The 22128-nt window shown below is 39.8% G+C and overlaps 1 protein-coding gene across 1 annotated transcript in view; it reads right to left on the reverse strand.

Annotated features, from left to right (window-relative positions):
* LOC137109158 (ryanodine receptor 1-like) overlaps window positions 1–22128 on the reverse strand; it is a 47862-nt gene that overhangs the window by 14711 nt on the left and 11023 nt on the right. Inside the window, exons 28-80 of the mRNA XM_067494632.1 lie at window positions 21910–22084; window positions 21594–21802; window positions 21125–21483; window positions 20874–21003; window positions 20559–20719; window positions 20300–20462; window positions 20126–20212; window positions 19732–19958; window positions 19216–19654; window positions 18577–19143; window positions 18285–18485; window positions 17564–17675; window positions 17302–17445; window positions 16242–16515; window positions 16033–16147; window positions 15759–15891; window positions 15584–15678; window positions 15375–15510; window positions 15083–15269; window positions 14891–15002; window positions 14631–14751; window positions 14333–14502; window positions 13997–14217; window positions 13837–13927; window positions 13574–13714; window positions 13319–13482; window positions 13144–13222; window positions 12877–12966; window positions 12652–12792; window positions 12482–12559; window positions 12334–12409; window positions 12100–12223; window positions 11523–11638; window positions 11351–11418; window positions 11134–11255; window positions 10928–10977; window positions 10326–10386; window positions 10100–10226; window positions 9879–9990; window positions 9708–9789; window positions 9476–9606; window positions 9061–9381; window positions 8738–8978; window positions 8495–8582; window positions 8309–8401; window positions 4922–5092; window positions 4720–4779; window positions 4457–4591; window positions 4061–4173; window positions 2384–2480; window positions 2192–2301; window positions 2037–2088; window positions 1854–1928 (exon numbers count right to left, since the gene is read on the reverse strand). Coding sequence (XP_067350733.1) covers window positions 1854–1928; window positions 2037–2088; window positions 2192–2301; window positions 2384–2480; window positions 4061–4173; window positions 4457–4591; window positions 4720–4779; window positions 4922–5092; window positions 8309–8401; window positions 8495–8582; window positions 8738–8978; window positions 9061–9381; window positions 9476–9606; window positions 9708–9789; window positions 9879–9990; window positions 10100–10226; window positions 10326–10386; window positions 10928–10977; window positions 11134–11255; window positions 11351–11418; window positions 11523–11638; window positions 12100–12223; window positions 12334–12409; window positions 12482–12559; window positions 12652–12792; window positions 12877–12966; window positions 13144–13222; window positions 13319–13482; window positions 13574–13714; window positions 13837–13927; window positions 13997–14217; window positions 14333–14502; window positions 14631–14751; window positions 14891–15002; window positions 15083–15269; window positions 15375–15510; window positions 15584–15678; window positions 15759–15891; window positions 16033–16147; window positions 16242–16515; window positions 17302–17445; window positions 17564–17675; window positions 18285–18485; window positions 18577–19143; window positions 19216–19654; window positions 19732–19958; window positions 20126–20212; window positions 20300–20462; window positions 20559–20719; window positions 20874–21003; window positions 21125–21483; window positions 21594–21802; window positions 21910–22084 — 7947 coding nt within the window. The remainder of the gene's footprint in view (window positions 1–1853; window positions 1929–2036; window positions 2089–2191; window positions 2302–2383; window positions 2481–4060; window positions 4174–4456; window positions 4592–4719; window positions 4780–4921; window positions 5093–8308; window positions 8402–8494; window positions 8583–8737; window positions 8979–9060; window positions 9382–9475; window positions 9607–9707; window positions 9790–9878; window positions 9991–10099; window positions 10227–10325; window positions 10387–10927; window positions 10978–11133; window positions 11256–11350; window positions 11419–11522; window positions 11639–12099; window positions 12224–12333; window positions 12410–12481; window positions 12560–12651; window positions 12793–12876; window positions 12967–13143; window positions 13223–13318; window positions 13483–13573; window positions 13715–13836; window positions 13928–13996; window positions 14218–14332; window positions 14503–14630; window positions 14752–14890; window positions 15003–15082; window positions 15270–15374; window positions 15511–15583; window positions 15679–15758; window positions 15892–16032; window positions 16148–16241; window positions 16516–17301; window positions 17446–17563; window positions 17676–18284; window positions 18486–18576; window positions 19144–19215; window positions 19655–19731; window positions 19959–20125; window positions 20213–20299; window positions 20463–20558; window positions 20720–20873; window positions 21004–21124; window positions 21484–21593; window positions 21803–21909; window positions 22085–22128) is intronic.

Here is a 22128-nt window from a genome sequence, read left to right on the forward strand (position 1 = left end):
TCAACTTACCATTTTCAATGGCTGTGCTTTATGCATACTAATTTAAAGTCATCTTTAAAGGGAAAATACTGTATCTATTGATTGGCAAGTTCTGTGAAATACCTAAAAGAAATTTCTTTGTTCTTATAAAATATTCTGACACTCACTGCTAATTCTCTCTTCTCTTCAGTGCACACTAATATATTTACAAGCCTTTGCACTATGGGTTATTTCCATTTAATATACCTCTCTCTCAGTATCTGACTCGCACACATTCTGTCAACTCACTTTATTAGTCATGGAGTTGTTATACTACTTCTTCACGTTTGCTGGATGGAGCAAGCGTTAGACTACAGGAAACTGCCCCTTTGACTTAGCATTTTAGCTTTGTAGCTTACCAAGGTGTTTTTATTGCATTGGCCCTGCAAATACGATACTTTGGACAAAAGCTGTAATCCCTCTGTTCCAGAGATATTTCATTAGTATTAGCTGGGCTTAGCAGTAATCAGCTCAGTAGTAGTGTGCCTTTGCTTTACATTCTGGCTTAAAAATACTGTACCAATGTATAATATATAAAACACATTGTGCTGGCATTGAATGGTTTTAAATACTTCTTTTTAATTCTCTGTTTATGAATTCGAGGACTGCAAGAATATGGTACATGTAGAGAAAGAAATTGGCTTTCAAATTAAAAAATCTTATTTCGGAGCACAAACTGACATTCCTCTGTTCAGCCACATCACAAATCAATTTGTAACATCCCACACTCTGACACCCCTGCCTCCCTCCCTCCCTCCCCCCTCCCAAAACCCAACCCCTCCCACCCCAACCCTCCTCCCACCCACGTATGCCTGACCATGCTCTACCCACTATGTGTTGTGCAAGTGACCTCAAATTTACACAAAACTATGCACTGCCTCAAAACTATGTGCTAAATGATGCATTTGAATTGTCTTCAAACTTAAAACTATGACTATGTGTATGAGTCTACTGTAGATGTTCTAACATGTCCTACACTGGCTTTCACTGTAGTCTGTCAGTATGCTATGTGAGTGGGGAGGGGAACATTGATCAGTTGCATTCAGTTAAACAAGGCTGGTGTTATGAAGGCGACAGAGATTACATGGAACAATGGCAAGAGACACAGAGAAAGTCAAAATTGGACAGTTATATCCACTGAGAGGAATGACACCACTAGGTAGTTAGTTTTTGTTAAATCACGTTCAACCATTTTAGTAGAGATTTAAAATTATATATCTTTTATTAACAGCCTTTAATAACAAACGTTTACAGAACGCCTTACATATTTTGAAGAATTTTTTTAATAAATATTTTTATTAGATTAAAATAACAATATGTCGCCAAACTGTTGGTCAAACAAACACAAAATGCCAATATTTAAGCACCAACTGGCTCTAGCAATGAAGCACTGGGTGTATCAATGACTATAGTGTGGGAGACTCAGACACTTTAACAAAGTAAAGGTATGTAGCAGTAGCTGCTGTTGCCTTTCAAAGTAAACCATGAAGTCCGTTCCAATTCTTAGAGCAGTAAATGGTAAAACTAGAGGAGTGGACAGTGTGGACATGGTGTAACTGGAATATCTTTGAGCCACATTGTTCTTTGTGTGATACTGGCTTTGATTGGAGCTTTGAGTTTCTAAATCAACACATAGACAGAAACACATAGACAGAACAGACAAACGGAGACATAAAATAGACAAAGTTGACTAAACAAAATTAAGGAAGAGAAAACAATGTGCTTGTGAAATAATGGTCTGATGATGGGGTCACTCAATGCATTGAGAGCTACCGCTCCACTGTGTTCCTGGTCCCCAGCCCCTCGCCGCCCATTACCAGTTCTGACTGTCGCACCTCAAAGGACATCTCATCCTCAGCATTTTCCACCATTTCCTCTCCCCCTTCTTCTTCCTCACCAATATGGCAACTCTAAGTAGGAGAGAAGAAACAAAAAGTATGAGCATTTTGAGCATTTCAAAGTAAATTATACATATATTAAAGTTTGGCTCATAGCTAAAGACATTTGCAATGACTCACCTTTGCCATAATATCTGCATATGCCATGTAAAGGTGATCTGTATCAAGTTTGCTAAAATGGAGACAAGACAATTGATGGACTAGGAATAACGTGTTACATTGTCTGCACAGTTTTGTATTTTAGTGTCATTCTGCAATATCACTGAGGACGCAACCTCTTTTCTGTTAGAGCAGTGCGACTGAAATGCAGAATGAGCTGGTGGAGGGGATCTGGCTTTGTTTCTTTCTCCTCTTCTTCATCTCCTTCCTCTTGCTCCATTGCTTTCTGTGATGCATAGGGAGATGGAGGGTGAGTAATGGAATTGTGAAAACATTTCAAGTTGAAACAATTGTGACTTTTCACTCACTGATAAGTCATCTATCATCCTGTCCTCAAACGAGTAACCCTCAGTGTTGAGCCAGTTGCGCTTGTATCCCTCAAGAAACATGTTTGAAGCTCTGTGTCTGCAATGTAAAAAATATATAATTGTATTAGATTTACATTTACATTTACATTTAGTCATTTACCAGACACTTTTATCCAAAGCGATTTACAAGTGAGGTACAAGGCAGTAAAAATCTAAGTCAAGGAGAAAACCTCAAAGCAAAGTCCTATCAGAAAAGTGTTCACAGTTCACGAGATGCAAGTGCGAGAAAGAGCAGAAAGGTTTTTTTTTTTTTTAAAGATTTAAGTGCATAGGAAGACGCGGAAGAGTTCTGTTTTCAGCAGTTTTTTGAATATTGGGAGAGATTCAGCTGAGCGTGCAGAGTTTGGTAGCTCGTTCCACCATCGTGCGATCATTGCGCTAAACAGTTTTGCTTGGTGTCTTCTGTGTGGTGCTGGGACCACCAGACGTCATTCGCTGGCAGATCGCAGCGGGCGGGAAGGATTGTAGACTTGAATGAGTGAGTTGAGGTAAGCAGGAACTGTCGAGTTAACCATCCTGTGAGCAAGAGACAGAGCTTTGAACCGGATGCGAGCAGCTACAGGAAGCCGATGCAGAGATCTGAAGAGTGGTGTGACATGGGTCTTTTTTGGCTGATTAAAAATGAGGCGAGCTACTGCATTTTGGATCATCTGCAAGGATTTGATTGTGGATACCGGTAACCCCATCAACAAAGCGTTGCAGTAATCAAGACGAGATGTGACCAGAGCCTGTACAATGAGTTGGGTTGTATATTCCGTGATGTAGGGTCTGATCTTCCTGATGTTGTAGAGAGCAAATCTGCACACCCTAGAGACTGAGGAGATGTGGTCCTTGAAGCTCAGTTGGTCGTCTATGATGACCCCCAGATTTTTGGCCGATTTAGTGGGGACAATCACTGTAGATCCAATGTTGATGCTGATGTTGTGTTGCATCAAAGGTCTGGCTGGGAAGACAAGGACCTCAGTGTTGGAGAGGTTGAGCTGAAGGTGTGTCTCACTCATCCAGGCTGAGATGTCTGAGAGACAGGCAGAAATGCACGATGAGACAGTGGAGTGGTCCGGTGGAAAGAACAGGAAGAGCTGCGTGTCATCAGCGTAACAGTTATAGGAAAGACCATGTGAGTGAATGATGGCCCCTAGGGATGAAGTATAGATAGAAAAGAGGAGAGGACCAAGAACTGAGCCCTGTGGCACACCGGTAGAGAGAATATGAGAGTGAGAAAGATGCCCCCGCCAGGATACCTTGAAGGTTCGTCCCGATAGGTAAGAACAAAGCTAGTCTAGAGCTGATCCAGAGATGCCCAAGTCAGAGAGTGTGGACAAGAGGATCTGATGGTTCACAGTGCCAAAGGCTGATGATAGAGTGCAATTAAGACAGATGATTGACCTGTGGCTTTTGCAGCTCGAAGATATTCCACAACAGTCAGGAGTGCCGTTTCTGTGGAGTGACCCCTCTTGAAGCCAGACTGGTTGACATCGAGGAGGTTGTTCTTGGAAAGGAAGTCTGAGAGTTGGCTGAAGACTGCTCGTTCCATATAATTGTATTAGCACTTTTATGCATTTGCCGCAGCTATTTGTTATAAAAACTTTCCCAGATGTAGCTTCACAGCTTTCTCACCTTGGGATGTTGTAGAGTGGTGTCATCCTAAAGCAAGCAACCACAGCCCTGCGCCTCTGCTTGGAAAGCAATTTGTGCCACACCATCTTTTTAGATTTAAATGGGTGCTCCGTCTACAGCAGAAAAGATTGACATTTATAAAGTGGCAAAAAGAGTTCATATGAACATTTTTTAGAAGAACAGGACAATTCCCAAGTCACAGTTGAACATTTTCGACTGATATCTCTCAACATCTGCATCACATTAGTCTATTAATTTGAGCACAGGACTTACCATACATTTAAAATCAGTAGTTAGATGAGTACATAATAACATTAATGCATAAAGTTAAGCTTTGTAGATGTACTTAAATATATGCCACTGCTACAGTTGGTGTGGTTTAGAACAGCCACTTACCACCTCAAGGTGATAGAGCACAGCAGAAACCTCCTGCACTCTTTTGACAACTTTCACTGGAGCATCAGCATCTTCAGCCTTCCCTGCCATCTCTTTATACAGGGCCATCTGCCACCGCATGGAGGGGTTGTCCACCTTTAAACAACGAAAGGATATAGAGCTTTCTGAAGCCTATTTTTATAGTGATTGATTATCTATCTTCCCATATTTAATTCTTCAAAAGTAAATACAACACTATTAGGCAAACACTTTTTAAAGTATACCTTGCCCTGTAGATGAAGGTTGTTTTGCAGGAACTCTCTTACTTCTTCATCAGTGTCTCTCTGTAAAGTTAAAAGGATTTATCAAAAATTATCATCCTAAGATCCTAATGGGTTGTAACTATAACTATTGTGTAATATTTGCAGTTTTTTACAGATAACAGATGTTTAGCAAAATCAAATTCAAGATCAAGAAAAAAACTACCAAAGAGTATCGAATTTTAGCCAAGTTGATAAGTTCTTGATCTGCGGGAGAGCACATGTTGAGGCCTATTGGGAGCATCTTTTTCAAGGCAGCCACAATAAGTGACGTCTGCACAGAGTAACGGTCTCCTCGTCTCTTCTTCTTAGTACGTTCGGTATCTGAGCCTCCACCCTGAGAGAAGAGACAACAAACCGAAAAAGCATTCACAGTATCTCATAAAATGACTGAAGCACAACACCACATGGATCTGTATCCAACATACTACAGCCGCGATTAAATGCTTGGAAGTAGTGTTCATGGTTCCTATACTGCTACAATTGACTGCAACACTACTACGGCAAAATCACTGATTCTATGTACTGTATATTCTACTATACACAAAGTAAATATATGTCTTTAAAGACTTTGTAAGCACAGCCAGCATTCTTTAAAATGCAAAACAAACCTAGGTGGATGTTTTAATCCTACTATATAGTGATTTCTACCTTTAGTAATGACTGAGCACTATAGTGCTGCAAGCTGTTTATTAGGCAATAACACCTGTAGTACTACCCAGCTACATTCAGTAAACATGTCACAGTCATCCAATCTGTAAATAAAAAGTAAGAAAAATCTTTGTTTCTCTGAGCTCAGACTGGTGAGTAGAGGGCATAGTGAAAATGTGAGGGTAAAGTGAGAATATAGTTGACTTTGGGAAAGGGAAGCTGAAAGATATGGGTCCTATAAGAAACTAAAACAACAGTTTTACATTACAAAACATGCAAGACAGCAAAATATCATTGAGGTGACAAGTCATTTAACATTGTATGGATAGGAATAATGCCTTAAAAATGCATATGTTGTTCTTTAATTGTGAAGTTGTAACTTGTAACAACAGCAGCCCTTGGTAAACAAAATTAAAATATTAGATGAAGTGACAGAACAGAATGCATGAAAGTTGAGTTAGAACTATTAGTAGCAAGCTGTTAAAATCACACATGATGTAAAAGCTGGCTATGGAATACGTCCTTGTGCTCTGCTCCCAAACATCTGTTATGAGTTTGGTCCTTCTGTCATCAGCTCTTTCTGGAGTCCTCCAAGATGTGCAAATGAGATTTGTTTTATGAATGTTTAGTCTATTTAACTCTATGAAAAAATACATCACAGAGTATTTTGATTTGAGACATGCCGTCGAGTTCATCACAGGATCACAAAGAAATATCCATCACCTCACAGAAAGCTGGAGGGCACAAACTGGACAAATGGAGACAGCTGATAAAAGTCCATCTTCTGGACTTGTGATTGTGATACAGATACTACTTAATACCACTAAGATTACATATATTGCTGCTAGTTAGTACTACAAGCACTTAACATGGTACTACTGTATATTTACTAAATCCAAAATCTGTTACTTTGGTGTTATTGCATGTGAATTAGTATGTAAACCCTTAAGTTGCTTTGTAAAAGAACTGGTACAGATCTGTACATTAATTAAATTCAGGCATATATATTAAGGCCGAAATGGAAAAACAAGCATAAGTGGCCAGTCTCCTGCCGTCAAACAGTGATATTTGCGCAATGTACAATTAAATCAATTCTAGAGCCTCCACACCCTTATTTAAGATGCATTGCAGATACTGTAGAGCAAAATGTACTGACTCAGTTCAACAGCCACTTCTTCAGTGCCTGATGCAAATCTGTAGTGGAAGACTAGCTAAAATATATCAGGGTGCAAAGCATTTTAGGGAGTATTTTAAATAATAAGTGTGAATTAATGTGATGGTTAGGTACATGGCCATTTTCAACACATTTTAAAGAGGAAACCCAACAAATGTTTAAAAAATATGTTATGTGTTAGTGTGGATACTACATAGTGCAAAGGAAACTAAACCATGATGTATCATGGCATTTCCAGGGAGGAGAGAAGAAAGAGCACAGAGAAGACAAACATCACCTCCTAGTGCCATAAAGCTGCATTACAAAAACTACAGGTCAACTATCCTGTCACGAAAAGAAACAACAGACATACTAGAAGACTTCAACTCAACTATGATCAAAAAACAGAGCAAACTCACTGACAGGATGATGGCACTGTGCTCTCACTGCCACATTGGGCTTGGTGTAAAGCCCAGTGCCATGAGCCCAACTCTACAGCTGAGTACTTTCATCAAGCGCCTCAGGACTCCCCCCCTCACACACTGGCAGGACTGGGGATGGCCCACAAATGGGGTCAGCCCTATTGTCCAGTGATCGTATATGAGAATGTGAATGTTTTCCATGGGGCACATTCATGAGAGTTTGTCCTCACATATCATTTTGCACTATTTCTATATCATTTTGCAAGTTTATGTAGACAACAATTTGTAGTTTTGTGTAATGTGTTGAGTATTCTAATAAAAGACTATGTGTCAGTGAACAAATGCATAAGATCACACACTGGAGTGTAGCTATAATAATGACAGTGTAACAGGATACAAAGTCTATTTGTTGCTCCTCTGAAGTAATGTCTGTCCTGGATGTTCATGCTCTCTTAATAAAAATAACTTTCTATTTATAGCAAAGACAATTTCTCAACTGAGTTTGTTTCACTCATTAGAGACTGCAAAGTATTCATGACTGAGGAGATACAGTACTGTACTGAATGTATGGAAAAAGTATCTGTCACCAGCTCTAAATTAGTTGTGTTGGGTCATGTTTCTCTGAATTGAATGTGCACATCTTTGGTGTGTGTCTGTGTGCATGAGTGTATTTGGATAAGATGTGCCAGTGTGCTGGAGAGGTTGATGAAAAGCTCCCTCAAAGTGAGGTGCCATGCGGTCAGCACAGCGGTCGTGCAGGAACAAAGTCTAACCTCTGAATCCCCGCCCTGGAAACCCCGTCGCAACCCAAAAGAGGAGGACACGGGACAGTCAGAGAGAGAATATTGTTAACACAACGGCTATTGATCTCAAAAGTACGATTAAAATCAAAAGTTAAAAAGATTTAGAGCAGGCTTCTCTATGTTTACCCAAACCCAATCAACCAACAAATATTTAAAATAAAATAAATTTATAAAATAAATAATAGCATATACAAAATGACAATGTTGTAACTGGTAAAGGTGGTGCATACATTTCTGTCTTAGATTGATTTATTCATTTTTAAGGAGGGATGAACTTTCTAAAGCCATACTGATGATAATATAATCCATTTTAATACGTGAATGTATGTAAGTGGCAGAAAATAGCTGGGAAAGTCACAAAATCTAGAAATGATCACACAAGATTAAGACAAGAACTTATTTAATTTGTTTACAGTAAGCCTGCAATACAATTCCAAAGGGTTTGTGTTTATCAGGTGCCTGATTTGAGACCTGACACAATGTCAGCCCCATTGCAGCTCTGGCTCTGCTGTTCACTAACTCACCTTGCTCATTTTGCTCTTGCTGTCAGCGGTGAGGAATGACATGTTATTGATCTCATTCATCACCACAAAGTTCTGTTCCTCTCGTTTAAAGTTCTACAAAAGAGAGAGAAGCAAAACACATTCACTAAACAGTAAACAGGAGCTACACAAAATGGGTTTATTCAAGGGCCAAATGAACATACTCACATGAGATTTGGACCAGAAAATAAAGACTTCTCCAACCATTCGGAAGAGCTCTTCTGCATCTGGGTCAGGACATGTCAACCACCTTGCCCTGCAGCAGAACCATTTATTTTAAAACACTCCCAGATCACAATAAGTTCTAAACAATATATAAAAAGTTAAGTGCATTATGTTATAATTCAGTCAGTACCAGGCAAGAATCACAGCCCCTTTTTTAACTGTTTGGGGTCTGTAACTTTATTTTACCTGTTGTTGTCCACGTAGCGAATAAGTAGAGGGTAGAGTGCATAGAGGTCTCTGCAGAGGACAGCAAATTCATCACGTATTGTGCCGTCTTCTTCATCCCCTTCTGATTTCCCCTCCATCCGCAAATGGTCCTCTTCAGCCACCACCTTTGAAGTGCGTTTCTTCAGCTTCTCCATTGTTGGGATGAAGTGTGACTTGAGCATTTCCGGCTTTGCTCTACTAACGATGGGCTGTGAAAACACTAAGAGAAAAGAATTGGTTATCTCCCTACAAAACCCAAATCAGGTGTACACTGACACATTGAAGTATACAAAAGCTCTCACCAGCCAGTCTCTTCATCCAGGAAGCCTCATCGATACCCAAGTTGTTGACTACAATTTTCATGATGCTGCCTAGCAACTGATTAAGGTGTTCTGATGTGACTTCAGTGCAGATCCGGCCCTCCATCTCAGGGAAGTTTTCAGGTCCTCTCTCCCACCAGCGAAGCAAGTAATTACACAGCATAGGCAAAGTGATTTCAATCACATGGGGCATCTCAGTATAACGGGCCCCTGACTCTGCCAAGTCCCCAATCTCCTTTAGAAGAGCATCTAGCTCTGGGATGTCTGGACATAATTCCTGGACCTCACTAGGAAGGCCCAAGACTTTGGCATGCACAAAACAAGTGGTGAAATAAAGAAAATTCAGACACAATGCATGTTAGACACAAAATATGTCACGAAATTGTAATACACTCACTTGCTCGCTCTCTGGGTGTCTTTGTTGTGTAGACAGAGAAAGCATTGAATTCATTAAGATGGGGCTCTAAGTAGGCCACTGGCATTGCTGCTGCAAGGTGAGCCAAACACTCTCCAAGAGCTGGCCTCTGTCTGTAAATGTAATGATATAATAAAGCGTCTACCTCTAAAATACATTAAAGATATTACAAAATTTACATTACACATTTTTATGGGTGTACAAATGCACTTACCTTTCAACATGTGGATTTTTGACGGTCCCTAGGGAGTAGATGCTACACATAATGCGATAACATGACATTTGTAGATCATCCACTGTATGCGAAAAAGCAGGTGGAGAAATGTCAAGATACATTAATAAATAAACACTATGTAAAATCAGCAATAGTTCTTAAAGCACTCACAGATAACATCATCTCCAAACTGGTGCTGAGCAATGTGATCAAAGAGGGAGGTAAGCACTGGGAGCAGGGCGATGGTAGTGTAGTTAATGTTCTGGGATACACCTTTAACTTGCTTTAATGAAACAAGCAGCACACGATCATCAACGTTTAACATATATTTTGGCACAGTCATTGACAGAAATATGTGCATGGCAATTTTAAATATTGTTTAGTTTGGTCACCTGATTGCCTTTGGATACTTTGCCCAGTTTGAGGTTCTCTACCATCTTCTCTATATCATCTGCGGCACTCTCAAAGAATGACCGCAGCCCAGCTTTCACAATCTCAGGCCCAGACTTCATTACTGTCCTAATAAAAAGATAAAATACCTAACAATAAGATGCAAAAGCAAAAGAAAAAAAGAGCATTCTTCTTGCATCTTATGAGACAATTAGAAAAATACTAAACCTTGCATCTAATGATCGTGCCAGAATGTGAAGACAATTGACAATTGCTGGAGCATCCGTTCCTGCATATACAAATATATAATTCAGATCAACACATACTGAACACATAAAACCTTTAAGGCATAACATTATGACCACCTGTGCAATTTAATGCAATCCAATAAAGTGGCTCTGCCTTGAATTCTACTTTTACAAGGTTATAATTTCTCAGTTTCTAGATGGAAACTGTCTGAAAGGTGATAATTCTACTATGTGTTTATTATTAAACACATAAAAACCCATATAAAGCGAGTTACATTGGAAGCATCTCTTCTTAAAATGCACTCCTGTTCTCCACTACCAACTTTGACCGCAATATCAAACACATAGTAGAATTATCACCTTTCTAGTTTCAACCTAGAAACTGAGAAATTATAACATTCTAAAAGTAGAATTCATGGCACAGCCAATGTTAAATTGCAAAATGTTATGGCTGATCAGTTTATATTGTACATGTACAACAACCTGCATCACTAAAAATAACATATAGTACAATCAATATATTAAAAATTCAAACAAAGAGCGATAGGATGCACAAGAATGATTTTGAGAAACTGATCTTACCAAAGAGAGAAACTCTGTGTCTCACCAGGGCAGACATTTTACAGAAAATACTAGTGTAGGAAGGAAGGAAGGAAAGAATGAAAAGGTAGATAAAAGATAAAAAGAAATACCAAGGAGAAAAAGTTCACAAAACATTAAAGAATACATAACAAAAAAGAACAGAGATGTAACATAACATCTCTGTGTTTGGGTAAGTGAGAGATCACCTCGCAATCATCTCCTTCTCCTTATTAGAAGAATGGCCACCACTACCAAGAACTTTAGCAGGTGTCGACAAGAAGTAGAGGCAGTGGTTTTTGAAATACTGGTTGATTAGAGGCATCAGGATCTGTGGGATAGAATTGTCACATTAAGTACAGCAATGATCTGTAAAAACTTGGGTTTCAAAATTGTCCACAATCTAGTTTTATACAATTGTCTCACCTTGGCGAAGAATTTGATTTCCTGCTCATGAGGAGACTTTTCCACTCGGCCACTGCTTACCACAGCCTCTGCAAAGCACATTTTCATCGGGATCAAATATCTACTTTAATTTTCACTTTTACAACCCAATCAGATGTTACAGTATCTGTTTTTGATGTTTGTCTCACAGTACCAAGATGAGCAATGAACTCCTGGGCAATTTCCATCCATTTCAACAGCTTCTGCAGAAAACCATAAGCAAATCTCTTCTCGATTGAGGAAATGTCAGATTCCATATCTTTAAGGCCCCTAAAATGAAAAAGAGGTAAATTTTGGGAGCTTTTTGCTACACCTTAATGAAAGATTTCCTCCATGAGATCTATACTATGTCTAAACATTTACATTTCCCCAAAATGACTGAAATATTCATCAAGTCAGCCTGGGTTACGTCAGCTTATGCTAACTGCTACTGCCACACAATTAGCATAATGTCAGGATCTGAACCTCGTTTCCACTTCCTGCCCAGTGCCCAATGTTTAGCTACATGTTGTGCTTCTTTCGTGTCCTCTCAGCAGCAAATGTATGTTAACCGTTTAGTGATTAATAAACCCATTTATCAGTTTACTCCCTCTCACCGTCTCTTGACTTGGGTACGTACTTAAACAAAAGTGTGATAATAATACAACATACATAAACTTGTTTGCAGATTAAAGAATAAAAATTTAAAAAAAAAATCCTTGCTAGCTTTTCTAATACAGTTGTTCACCAACCTTGTCACTGCATATCCATTAAGCTGCAAAAACTTGAGCAGCTCATAAGCCTTCTCTCTATCACGTGCCTTTTCTTTTGCTGTCAGAGTGTCATAGGGCACCAGCAGAGGATGTGTTCCACCTCCTAAAAAAATAAAAAACACAATCAAATTTCTTGAAGAAGCAGAAGCCTATTTATTTTATTGCCCACTTACTTTATCCACCTTACCCTCATTCAAAAATGTGAAAATATACCTTTGGCCTGCAGCTCCAACTTTTTCTTCCGCCCCCAGGTGTTGTGGTAATTTTCTGCCAGTTGCTCTGCCATAGACTTTAAACAGATGCCACATTTTTAATACTGATTAGAATTTAAGATTGTTGGTTAAAAGATTTACTGCCATACCTGCAGATCCCTTGAAAGAGCCATGTGGGAGATATCAATGGGCTGTGGACTGTAACCATGGCTTGGGTCATAAGTTGCCTTGTATAGACAGAATCATGAACACAATAAATAATGCAGCTGCAATAATATGACTAGATATACACTGTACAAATCATCAATCTGCCATCAACCTGAGCAGTCTGTGAGATTTTCCGTGATGCTGCCTTCTTCTTCTCTGACTCTTCTTCCTCTCTAGCCTTTTCTATGTTCCACTCCCAAGCAAGCATGGCTTTGATTGACTCTTTGATTGGCCAGCGGTAGATCTCTTTGTCCTTTCCCAAGAAATGTCATTTGCTCAGATGCAGAAAGATTAAAAAAATACTTAAAAATGTAGTGCACTGTGACTGATGTCCTACCTTCTCAGAGAAAGTTTTGTATGGTCTGAGCATGGGATGAGTTTTTGCATTTTCATCCAGCACCTCACCATATGACCAGTTGTTCTGAATCTAAAACGTGCATGCATATACAATATGTATTACACTTTTTCAAAAATTGTTTTAAATTATTCATGAGATTAAAAAAGTTTTCTAATCAATAAATATTTTGCTTTTAGTTGCTGAAGTACTGAAGGACAGTGTTAGAGTAGTGTGAGTAAATACAGTAAATGAAAGCAAGATTTTTACCTTTTCAAAGGCCCATTTATCATGGGTATATTCAGCATATCTGTTGATAAAAGGATCCAGTCTCTCGGGAATGATTGTGCTGTGGTTGAGGGAAGAATCAGAGTACATTTAGCTTTAATTGATTTACAGAGGGATCCTTCATGGATTCAAAAAAATTATGACAAAATCCACTGACTTCGTGGTCTCTACTGGTTTGGGATCAAAGTTTCCCTCAGCATCCACTGATGCCTTCTTCTCTGTTTTGGAGGAGTAGCTGGCATCCACATAGTCAGGCGGAATGGCTCCAGCAATGGAACAGATGCACGGCATTGAAATTTTGAAAATTTCAGCATCAAATTTCTGGAATCACTATAACAAGTTAATAAACATGCCCATGTATGTCCATCTAATAAACTGAAAAACAAAAATATCATACTGCAAGAGCCTTCACCTTGTGTGCTAGTGATTCAAATATCCCCCAAAACAGTTTGCGGGTCAGATGCAGTTCCTCTTCTGATGCAACTCCAAAGTTGGCCCAACCATTGGGGAGGCAATAATATTTCCAACAACGCTCATAATGATTAGTCAAAAGCTGCAGGCGTGCAATGAAAAACAAATGGGAAAAATAAAAGTAAAAAAGACCAGAAAAAACAAACCCCAAAGAAAAATTAGTTTTCCTTAGTTGTAAATATTCAGGGTTCCTTATCTATGTACCTTCAGTGGCATTTTGGCATACTCATTAAGAATGGGCACATCAAACACCAGGCGCCTCAGCAGGTGCTGAAGCATGGATGGACGTAGATGTCTGAAAAAAAAAAACAATTAATAACTTTAGCAATGAACCTGAAACTTTTCGCCAAAACATTAAACCCACTTGCACAGAGCCATGAGGCACTCTTCAATGATGTCTCTTTGGGCCTTTGTGAAGGCTCGTCCACGAGACAGCCGGTAGATTGTGTGCAACATGGAATCAATCATTATAGCTCGGTGGTCACTGCCAGCAAAGAGGGGGGCACACTTGGTGATGAGTGGCAACACAGCAGAACACAAGTAGCGGTTCAAAGCAAGGGCCATCTCTGTGGTGCTGAAAGCAACCTGTTGCACAGAAATTCAAGAAATGAATTCAGTCTAACAGTACAACTATAACTGTGCTTTTGCACTTTCACCATACACAGTACGACTACATGTTTATAAATTGTTTGAGACTCACTGTGTCCATTGAGGCAGCAGCTCTCATGTCAGGCAGAAAGCCCACCTCCAACACATGGAGCAGGAAATCCTGGTGTTCAATACCATACACTCTGTCCAGGAACAGCACCATGGGAGCCTTGTGATCTGGCACAAAACTAGCTGACATCTTTGGCTCTATTATACTGTTGTCTAAGCATTAAGTAAAGAAAACATTTTTGAAGAAAAAAAAACATATTAACAATGTGATATTTTTTATATATACAAGTGATTAAAGCAGCCCAAGTTCAAATATTGAATATGATCTCCGAAGTATTCACCTTTCCCAAAAGTAGGAATCTGAACAGGTAGGCTGATGACGCCCACGAGATCCTCAATAGGGACCAGAGACCTCAGAATGGCCCTGATCCTCAAAGCCTCACCCTTACCAGCCTGAATCAACTGTTGATTTAAAAAAAAATCACTTTTTTTATAATGACATTTCGAGAAATAGGAGAACCTATTTTTATTATTATTAGGTTTATTTTTTCATATCCTATAGTATACGATAAGTTTGTATGGTTGCAACTGAACAGCTTACATGCATCTCTGGAGCACAGCGTCCCAGCAAGTCAATTAGGGCAGAATAGAAGGACATGATGGCATTTCCCAGGTGCACCCTGTTCTCTTCATGTTGCTCCTCTCCTCCAAACCTAACAGGAAAAACAAATCAAAATCTTCCTGCTACAGGAACAATAAAGGAGACTTCATTGTTTGATTATTTATTACATACATGGGAAAGCGTCTGTCTTTCTTAACACTAGGGCCATCTCGTGCAGGGTCCTCTGATATTTTAATGGCCTCCTCTATTGCAGCCAGGAGACCATTACCCCCCTCCCCTCTCAGGGCTGGACCGAAACATTCAGGCCTACGAATGAGTAGTCGTACCACCACGTTGGCATTCTCTTCAACACTCTCTCCTACAGGTGGGAAAGAAGAAAACTGCTATTAATAATTGTGTAAACATAGAAACAATATGAGCAAGAGACCTAAATGTTCAATTGCGAAGCAAATGAAAATCAGACCATTGACAAATACAGCAAAACGAAGAAAATCGAGGTATTTCTCTCCACCACAGGGATTCCAGCCAATGTCAGGGTAGCCCTTAGAAAGTAGCATTGGACAGCTCTGAAGTCCACATCCAGCTAAATATTTCACCACCTGCAAAGACATCATTGTTTACAAGTGATGAAAAATTTTGTACAGTGCTTGTCTAGTTTATACAAAACTTTACCATTTCTAGGTCCTGCTCCTGTAGAGCCAATGCCAGCTCATTGTTGTCAATACAAGAGGCTGCAGCCACATCCAAGGGTGTGGATCCCTGCATTCCTAAATAATAGCACAATACAGAGTTTTACACATCAGTTCAGACATCAAGAATTATGCATAAACTTAACAAAGACAATCACCAAGGCCGATGCCACTATTCTGGAGAAGGTAGCTGAGGTGGTCAAACATAGAGCGCTGATTTTGCCGACTGATGCGACAGAAATAGCAGAGAAAACGGCAACAGTTTGTCACCACTCGAGGAAATCTGATCTCCTGTTGGAAGAAAGCATCTTACTGAATTAAATTACAAATGTAAACCAATAAAAGCTTGGTCTTATTATCTACTTTTTTATCTCCTGTGCTGCTAGTAGAAAGCAAAGTTTATCAGTAAATTGAACAAATAAAAAAATATACCTTTGAGTCTCCACCACCCAACACATTAACCATGACCTCCATGACAGTTTCATGCATGCCCAGAGCTCGCATCAAGTTCGGGTGCTGATAGAAAACCTTGTTACTCATGATGTTCCTAAAGGAGACAAAAATTAAGTTAAAGTTTTAGTAACTTGCAATTATCAATAAAAAAAACAGTTAAAGGCAAGTAAATTGAATTTTATATATACCCTATGCTTTGAATCATGAGCCTCTCCTCCTCTGGACCCATCTGGACAATAAGCAAAGAACGAATCTGGCCCAAGCATTCCAGCAGGTCCATGGTGTCCTGAATTGAGACTGAGTTGATGGTGTAGGCCTTTGGAAGTGCACGTATGAGCTCACCTAGCCCATCATACTGCCTGTGAAGGAGGCTGAACATCATACGCACTAGCTCAGGGTTTTGGATAAATGACTCCTGGGCCCAGTGGATCATAGTATGGGAAATCAGCTCCTGCAATGTGCCTGTAAACAGGGTACAAAAGGTTAAGCAATAATCCCAAATGTACTGCCTGAAAGTGATTATGGAATAGGTTTTTGATATTGTTGGCAAAAGCTTAATTGAGGGAATACTGGGACAGCACTATTTTTTATTTTTTTTTTCAAATCAGGGCTTTAGCCAGAGCCCTGATTTGAACCCAGTTGAACATCTCTGGAGAGACCTGAAAATGGCTGTACACTGATGGTCCCCATCCAACCCAACTGAGCATGTGAGAATTTACAAAGAAGAATGGCAAATATTCCCCAACTCAGGTGTGCAAAACTTGTTACTTTGTCAGGGTAAATGACAGTTTCACCAGCTGCAGCTCCCAGCACTCACATTTTCTAATACTCTTAAATTACTGGAAAACAGTGCTAAGCAAAGATTTGCTTAAATTAAAAAAAGGAAACACATCACTTTACTGTCAAAAAACCACAACTGCACAATAAATTTTATAATTGTAATTTACAATACTTACAGTACCTACCATGCTTTGCAACAAGGAGTAAATTATGCTGTGGCTGCCCCCGAGTACATTATAACTGCTGATTCTTGGCTGTACAATTAACATTGAATTACAAAGCCACTAGTGTCTGTAAATTGTATGTATGTAGTTATTCTTAAAAGCAGCGCAAAGTGTTGGCAAACCTTTTAACATTCAAATACATACTGTATTCTGATATTCTTTGCTTTGATCACTTCAACCAGAAATTGTTAACCTACAGAAGATAAAAATGTATTATATATATTAAAAAAAATGAGAGGCTCACTCGGTTTTTCATCTTCCTGTGGCTCAGAGTCCATCTCTATCTTCCTGTCGCGGAATTTTTTCACCTTGTCCAGCAAACGGAGCAGTCGTCCATGCAGAGAATTATCCACCTCTTTCTCCTCCTCCTCTTCTTCAATATGAACACCTGAGAAGGAGGTTTTAAATTAAATTTTTCTAACTTATAGTATACCTAAAACTATCATCTATTAAAATTCTGATTATGGCTGATTTTAGGTGGACCGGATCCAGCAGCTGAAACTGACCACAGTGTGCCAGCAGAGCACTGTGAAAACACAGGAGTGATTCGCGGACCTCATCAGGAACAGGACATTCTTCATCATCAATGCAGTTCTTGAAGCTCATAAGCATGTTGACCTACACAATTGCAAAAAATGTAAGTGTGCTAATTTTATTTTCAATGAAACAATACAAATGCAATAATATATTAAAACAACAACAACACACATTATTCCAACTAATGACCAGGAATATTTGTTCTTCAATGAGTGTATTCCCAAGTATGTCCAAGTGAGAAAGGGTGAATTCACAGAATTTCAACTTGCTTTCTACGGCTTCAAACATCCTTATGACTTCCCTATATTAAAATACTTCTCTGTTTCTAGCTAAAAACTCCATCACCCAGAGGAGTTTTTCATCACCATTAGGTGTTCAGATTATGTCATCTGGGGGAGATCTAGAAAATCAGGTTGACTATGGTTACAAACTCCATAGTATGAGCAACAAAATGACATAATCTGAACTGAACGTTCCTCCAAGTGATGTCTTCTAGAGGCATTTTTCAGCTACAAGTAGAGCGATATTTTAATATAGGTATGTCAAAAGGAAGTTTAATGGCATTTGTGTACATGTACAAAGAAAGCCAGAACCAGAAAAAGCAAGTTTAAAATCAGTGAAGTGAATTTAAACATTTTACCAGATAGCCACTGCATATGACTTTGTTTCAATGCATTCATGTGAGTGCACCTGTTCCTGCGGTGGGGAGCGAAATTCACGGGTCTTGCGGGCAGTCTCGGCTGCACTCATGGTGAAAGCCAACATAAGTTCATTATATCGTTGCCTCTGGTTGGACTGTATCTGGCTGACAAATTGATCGGAAAAGGCAGTGATGGCCTCCACTCTGTGACGTAGCTCACAGTCACAGAAATACTGCAGCAAAGTACACATCTAAAGGACAAAACCAAATTAAATCTGTAATACAGCACAGTACAGTATTACTGGAAAAGGTTTTTAAGATTCCAAAAAAGAGGATAAATACCTGCAATTTGACAGATTCTGGAAGCTTCATCTGAAAAAGTCCTTGCTCTAAAGGCTCTTCTTTAGCCTCCCCACTTGTCTCGAGAGGTTTCATGTCTTTCTCTGTTTCCTCAGCTCCTTTCTCGCCATTTACTTGCTCTGTCTTGTTTACTGTGTCTTCATGTACTATGATGGATTCTTCTAATTCATCTTCGTCCTCTATGTCCTCCTCCTCCTCTTCACCTAAGCCATCATCCTCATATTCTTCTTCTTCCTCCACAAGTTCCTGCTCTTCTTCTTTCACAGCTTCTACTATTTTAGGTGCTTTCTGTTCCTTCTCTTCTTTCAACTTAGTATTCTCTTCAGCTGGCTCCTCTGCTTTTTTGCCACTGAAGACTGTTGGCTCAATCATCTTTAGGATGTGTGTCACATCTTCATCATCAAAAATGCCCATAATTAGGAGAGTATTGATGAGTTTCAGTATTGGAACAAAATGAAACTCAACACTGCCTCCCACAGGATCTCTCATAGCTTGGCCTCCATCTTGCACTGCCTCAGTCAGCATGTTCAAGGCCTTTGTCTTCAGTACCTGAAAATACCAAAATTTTTATTATTAGTAGCCTTAAGAGTTAATTAAAGAGTCAAACCTGTTCCACCTCACCTCTAAGGGGATGACTGGACTTAGTGTGTAGATCTTTTGATCTGTTCCCACAAACCCAGTGGAAGAGAAATGGAGTTTGGGACGTAGACAAGTTGTGAGACCGACCCCAGGTAAGGCATGAGATGTGTCAGAGTACAGAATGATGCTGCGTGTTTCATCAGTCATTGGAACTATGAATTCCTTGTTGGTTCCCAGTCGGTTCCTCTTTGCAGACTCCAGGTGCATGCTAATGAGCAGGTCATAAAAGCCGCTCCTCATTGGTCCAGGAAGGTAGGTGTTCTCTATGGCATAGAAGAGCTGGGATTCGTCAACGTGGCTGCAAAGAGCATGAGCCACACGATTGTTTCCCAAAGCACACAATGAACCATACAGCTTTAGTGTATGATAGTGGAATTTGAGCAAGTCCATTCGTTCAGAGAGCTCCAAGATGTCAATACACCTAGAAAATGCAAAGGAGTTAAAATACATTTCTGTAGCGACTATCAACAGATAACTGCAGAGTGTTACACCTCTAACCTGTTCTCCTCTGGGATATGGAGGGCCATCATGATAAGTGGCTCTTGACACTGTACCATCCAGCCCAGTCTCTCACTAACACGCCCTGTCTCTGGAGCCAGGAAGTGGTTGGGCATGCGACTCCAGATGACTGGGGTTAACATCTGCACATCCAGTCGAGGAGGACACTGGGGGACAGGGTTCTTGCGTTCATTCCGAAACATGGCAGCTGAGATCGGCATAATGTTCTGGCAAAGGAAAAATACGACTAATTCAAGCATTACTGAAGTCATTTTAAAACCATCTGGCAATGTGCAACTGTGGTGTAGTATCAGTACAGCACTAACCAGTACATACCATGTAGTGGTTTGGCACAGATGGAGCAATGATTCTTGAGTGATTCTTTGTGACTAACCTTTAGCTTTGCTAGTTCAAACTGAATCATATTCTGACTGGAAGGCAGCACAAAGGCAGCTGGGAAGAGTTTTGTGTTGGGCTCCACCTGAAAGGAGGGAACATAACATGGTTGCATTCAGTGACCAAGACTTAATAAGTGGCAGCATGAATACCAGATTGAAGCTGATGTTACCTGATAAAATGTGTTGATCTCTTTTCCATTAGCTGTAAAAGTCATGAGTCCTGTGTCCAAATCAATGAGACAACCAATCACAAAATCCTCCTGACTGACTCGAGTCTGCTGAGAGCTGCTAAACTCCCCTCCCCAAACCATGTAGCAGTTGCTGCGTTTTATACTGAGATAGGCAGAAAAAAGAAGAAGCCAATATTTATTGCACATTTTTCATTTTAACTGAAGACAATGTACTTTTTTGCCTGCAAGACTAACACACCTGTCATGGATTTTGCCTCTATCATCACCTACAGTGACTGTTACATTTCTCACTTTGCTGATGTCAAAATGAAGATCATACTGGTGATAGTCAGGTGTAATCCAGCCCACCCACACACCACTGAGCTCCTGTCCCGCAAACACTCGCACAGAATAATAGTACTGGTAAAGGAAGAAGGTGTGAGGGAAATAAACAGACTCAGGCGAAAATGGTTCATACGACAGAAGTATTACATTTGTGAAAAAGGGTTTATTTTGTCAATTATTAAATTAATTTCGATATGTATGCCATTATAAATATAGGTTATAATCATACTGTAGTTGTGTTGAGGATGATGTCAACGTCATCCCTGTCATCTGGCACCACATCCTCTACTAATCGAGGCATGGTGGGAACAACAGGGGGAGGTGTTATTAATGCCGCCTTCTTTGCCTTGAAAAGAAATCTGTAAATCAAAGTAGCAATTGGTCTTTCTCTATGACAATGTAAGCACAGGATCACAACTGTAGATTTTTTAAACCTCATACACCTTTTTTATAGGTCTTTATACATAAATCTATACAAACCCTTTCTTCTTGCTTTTCTCAGTTGAGGCATCCTTCTCATTCTCTCCATTTTTGCTAGCAGGGATCTCTTTAGGTATAGAGGGTTCTTTTTTCTCCTCCTCCTGCTCCTTGCGAGTAGCAGACTTCTTGAGTATTTCAAAGTCTGAGTCTGGGTCTACCTCTAGCACCTCATCCTCAGGGATGGTAAGGGCACGGGTAAGAAGGGTTGTCCCTGCTGGGACTTTGAAGGTCTCATGAAACTCAACTGGCATGCTGAGTCTGAAGAATAGCAGATCTGTGTTGGCATTCTGAGATCCAAACGTCTTGTGGGTTACTTTGAGACAAGGGGCAGTTTCCACTGTCCCATCAACACGGGAAACCTAGTGCATAAATGATAAGGGGCGGGTGGGGATATAGAAAACATTAACTTATTCATTATGAGAACGAAGAAATACTTCAGCAAAATACTGTGACGATGAATGCACAATACCTCAATGTGAGGATGGTCCGTGGGAGCCGTGATGAACTGTGGCAGGCTTTTGCTGAACCACATGGTAATGTCTCTTTTCATGTTGATAGCAAAAGGTTCAAATCCCTCCTGCAGGCCACAGATGGTAAAGTAACGAAGACTGCTGACATTTTGACCTAAGTTGATATTTCCGACCTGGGATAGGCCCAGACTGCACACAGGTATGAAGCCTACAGAAGTTGATAGATGACTACATCAGAAACACAAAACCGCATGTGCTAATATCCAAAGTCTCTATCTTAGAATTTGATTTACTATAAAATTTTACTATAATTACCCTCTCCTATCTCTATATCCTTGAAGGCCATCTCAGAGCCTGAGTCACTGATTAACATTTCTCCATTTAGGGTAAACATGATATTCATCTCTGTGAGGTCAATCATACAACCCACCACATCACCAGACTGCCACTGACGACCAAATGACTCATTTCCCACATGCCATCTTTGCGCCTAAAAGGTAAAACTGGTAGATTTTAGTGTTACAGATGATTTGC

The sequence above is a fragment of the Channa argus genome, chromosome 24 (genome assembly GCF_033026475.1).
Source record: "Channa argus isolate prfri chromosome 24, Channa argus male v1.0, whole genome shotgun sequence".
NCBI classification, from domain to species: Eukaryota; Metazoa; Chordata; class Actinopteri; order Anabantiformes; family Channidae; genus Channa; species Channa argus.